The sequence below is a fragment of the Anarrhichthys ocellatus genome, unplaced genomic scaffold (assembly GCF_004355925.1).
Source record: "Anarrhichthys ocellatus isolate YVR2014 unplaced genomic scaffold, GSC_Weel_1.0 scaffold2, whole genome shotgun sequence".
Lineage (NCBI taxonomy): Eukaryota > Metazoa > Chordata > Actinopteri > Perciformes > Anarhichadidae > Anarrhichthys > Anarrhichthys ocellatus.
This window is the reverse complement of record NW_022280032.1, coordinates 1,773,721-1,777,966: the sequence shown is the minus strand read 5'-3', so window position 1 is coordinate 1,777,966 and position 4,246 is coordinate 1,773,721. Positions and strand designations below refer to the sequence as shown.

The 4,246-nt window shown below is 41.0% G+C and overlaps 1 protein-coding gene across 1 annotated transcript in view; it reads right to left on the bottom strand.

Annotated features, from left to right (window-relative positions):
- Positions 1–214: 214 nt before the first annotated feature.
- The window catches only part of LOC116396170 (solute carrier family 23 member 2), a 34,853-nt gene continuing 30,821 nt past the window's right edge, over positions 215–4,246 (bottom strand). Inside the window, exons 10-12 of the mRNA XM_031870604.1 lie at positions 4,084–4,192; positions 1,535–1,630; positions 215–1,442 (exon numbers count right to left, since the gene is read on the bottom strand). Coding sequence (XP_031726464.1) covers positions 1,261–1,442; positions 1,535–1,630; positions 4,084–4,192 — 387 coding nt within the window. The 3' untranslated portion in view covers positions 215–1,260. The remainder of the gene's footprint in view (positions 1,443–1,534; positions 1,631–4,083; positions 4,193–4,246) is intronic.

Genomic DNA, 4,246 nt, shown 5'->3' with positions numbered 1-4,246 from the left:
GATTGTAATGACATGTTGTGGAGAGAGTCATGGTCCCCAGAGGATTAAGCCTGCTGACTTCGATGATCCCCTGACTTTTCCACGTGTCGCCAGCAGGTTCAAATTTTGCGGTTTAGATTGAAATGGCTTCACAACTATAATAAAAGTAGGTTAACACCCTATGGAGTACGTGAGCCAAGCATACGTAATTTGCCTTTATACTTAGTGACCAATCCCCTTACTCTCATACTCTTTAACATGTTATAACCTGTGCTTTCGAACTTCATGGATTTATGTGTTTTTTATTCTCAAAACCTGTGGAAGCTTTACATCTCAAGTTGAACAAGTTACATAGTAAAGTCTATATTAACATCAGAATTTATTTAACAACAACCCATTGCAATTTAGGACTTTTTGAAAATTATGGTACAAAAATTTGTAAAATTGCATATATCTATATATCTGAAAATGCAAAAGCGTCGCATGTAAAAACAATTAAAAAAAGATGTTCTTCTATACAGTGTCAAAACACATAATGAAATGTATGAAGCAGTAACCTCAATAATGTTAATGATAACAGAACAGACATTATAATATTAAAATCATTATTAATTATATAATATGAAAAAGCTTTCCATTAACCATCTGTTTCTGTTCTTGATGAGGTAGCAATGATTCTACTCAAAACGCTACTACACATTCGTAACACCTGAAGAGTGGCTATTGAGCAGCTTGATGACGCATCAGTTGAATAGTAACTCAGCCTTTACGTCTGACTTTGAATTGGAACAGTGTGTACGGTCATTTTATTTTAAGATCAATCGGCTGTAGTAAAAAAAAAAAGACTGAAACATGTGTACTTTAAAGACTTTATGCATGCTGAAAGAGGTAAAAAAAAATGTTTAATCTTAATTAAAACATATCGTACACTCTAGAGGAGTGTCTCATTAATGTCTATGTAAGCTCTTGGTGAGGAGCGATGATTCCTCATAAGTGGTTTAATGCTGCTCTTTGCTTGTTCAGGCACTACAGATGTTCTATTAACCCAGAAGGTTTTTGTTTTGAATTCCAACAGTAAGGAGACACAGCACCTCGACTTTGTTCTACAAACTCAATCAGTCAATGTTTTAGTCTCCACAAGGACAAACGTGTTGAACTTGGGATTCCTAAAGAAGACACATGGATTAGATTTAGGTATTTATATTAACTACTGTTAACTGTTTGATTTCATGGGGCTGACAGGCCAGCATCAATGCAACCCTGGAAATGAACACTTCACTACTAAGATGTCCCCTGTTGGGTGGTCTTGTAAGAAGGGAGGAAGGGCAGGTACTGGAAACATCTAAAGCGCTTAAAAACACTGTTTAAGTACGGGATATCGTAGCACGACTCGTCACAATAGTTTTTGCTTCCCTGTTGCACCTGGTCTTGCCAGCTTTTGATGCCCCGCTCTTTGTCGGTGCCTGAAGAAAAAAAAGGCAACGTTAGCTGATAGTGATGTAATGGCTTGTGTGGTTATTACTTGAGACTAACAGTAAAAAGCATTTTGACGTACCTGGAATCGTGTTATCAAGGATAAACCCGAAGAATCCTCCGATGAACATGTGTGTGGTGAAGAGCACTACGATCACTTGGTCCAGCTCTTCTATTCCTTAAAGATGGAGAAGAGAGTAAAGACACAACATTTGTTAACTTTTGACACTATAAATCTTGGTAGCAAGCATCTCTTTATTCTCTCTGCTCTGACCTCATCCAAATAAACACACCCACACCTCTGCACCACCATACGGGAAGGTGCCACATTTTGAATAATTGCAGCCGAAGGACAGGCTTCACCCTGTCGCTGCCTCCTGTCCTCTGATGTGTGCAGCACACTCTGCACACAGCAGAGGACAGAGACAACGAGCAAGGAGAAACACTGAAGCTCGTAGAAACTACGCCATGTGTACCATCACTTTGTATCACAGAAGCTAAAGGGGGCCTCGGTATTAGAAGGCGAGCGGTGAGGGGCGTGACAGCGGCATTATTTGACGACCTGGGAATGAGAACGGGCCTGAAGACTCTTTGCTGACGCCCAGGCACAAGAAGAAAGGCAGGGGGCAGCAGGGTGTCTGTAGAAACGGGACAGCGTCACTCACTTTTAGTGGGTCACAAATGATGATTGAGACGGTTATTTTTGTTTCAGTTTATACCTTGTTTTTTTTAGCAAAATCCAGCATAGAGCTGGCCTTTCATGTGGCAACATGTGGTTTATGTGAATAATGCACGGCATAAAGGGGGCCTGCACACTGTTAGGCTCCAAATAAAAAGTGACACTTCTTTTTCTTTTTTTTTTAAGGCAACATTTTGATCTGTAAGATCTTCCTCGCGTCATGCGTAAACTGCCTAAAGTTGTATGAAATAATACTATCAAGAATGGCAGACAGCGCTGACGCAGCAGCTTGACAAACACACGCACTCAATCAAAGCAGTCAAAAGTTCAAGGAGCCCGCTGAGTTGGTTTTAAGCCTGTGCCTCTAGAGATGTCTGGAAGAGCAGCAGCAGTGTGTTTACAAAGAGCCTCCTCTTGTGTGGCACTATCAGCTGAGTGTTGAGGCTGCGGGGGTATTAAGTCAGGTGAAAGACAGTGCCACAGAGGTTAGCCAAGAGGATTGGAAGGTAAGCAGCCTAGACCAGAGAGACCCAGACAAACCCTCATGCCCAGTGTTAAAGTCTGGATTAGCACTTTCCTGGGAGACACTCGAATCACATGACTCGTGGGATCAAGAACTTATGTCTGCAGAAAAGCTCTGTTTAATCTTGAGGATTGCTCTTTTGATGACGCTTCTTTGTAGGTGGCCACGGAGAGACGCTCCGCAGCCCGATCAATGTGTCATCAGCTGATAGGCTGTGATTGATCCCTGATTGGTCCTCCGATTGATCAGACCCGCGTTTGTAAAAGCTCCACATGGTCTAATTTCTTCTGTTGGATTAGCGTAATTGGGTTCTGCCTGTTGCGTATCTTTAGACGTGTATGTGTTTGCTTTCTTGTTAAACGATATTACACATTTTTGTAATCATTGTTTCTCCACTTTTTTCCCTCTAATGTTTGTTTTTTCCAGTTTCCTACTGGTTTACTACTATCTACCCAACCAACCAGCAGTGACACAGATGAAGTGACAGAATACACCAGCTTTTCACCAGCAACCACTGCCATTTGGAACATACAACCAACCTGAAATAAAACCCAGATTAAACCTGGATTAAACCCAGATTTGAACCCTGAGTTCACAAATAATTATCAGAACTTTTGACAATTGATGTGACGTAGCAGATGAGTTTACCACACGACAGCTGAAGAGCAAAAGCATGGCAGTTTTCAGTAAAAAATAAAAATGTATTTTCAAATAGTTTTTCATGAAAATCAAAATTTTTCCTAAATAAAAAAAACATAAAAGTCAAGCAGAAAACCTTTAACTTTAAATGCAAGTGATCTTGCTTTTGTATTTTTTACATGTCCGTGCTGTTTAAATTACCCAACAAACTGGACCCATTAACTGGGTTAGGGTTACGTTTATAGGTCGGTTTATATGACAATTGGTTTGACCCTCACCAATTGTCATATAAACCGACCTATAAACCTATTTGGAGTCAAGATATAAAGACTGAAGGTAACCAAGTGTTTGCCATCTGGGCCTGTTGGATTTGGGATGCCTTGGCTTTAGAAGCTTAGGCCTTTTTTAGAATAATCTGTAAGTGGAGCAGTGGGAGCACACAGCCTCCCACTCACTGTCAGAGGACCTCTGACAAGGATTTAGAACTTCGGTGTGTTTGCCAATTCAATCTTTGCAGAAAAAGTAAGTGTGAGTGTGTGAGTAAGGGCGGGGGAGACAAATTACAAATATTGGGCCCATTATAAATATTATTTAGGCATTGACGACTGATCTGATCGAGTCATTTCCAGTCTGGATCTTTTGGTATTGACAGTCGCCAGATAAACTAACTCATTATATTCTACATGTGTGTAAATGTCTGTAGATGTTTTTAATAAACTCAAGGGTTGATCCCATTTGAAGGGGCTGAGTCCTTAATGTGTGCATGAGTGAGTGAATGTCTCACAATCACCTGTGTCAATGATGCCGGGGTTGGAGTGAAACCAGGTCGGTAAAACGAGACCGCTGAAGGTAGAGAAGCCGAGGATGAGCAGGTTACGGGATGAGTTCAGGTCCACATACTGGGGGGAGAGAGAGAGAGAGAGAGAGAGAGAGAGAGAGAGAGAGAGAGAGAG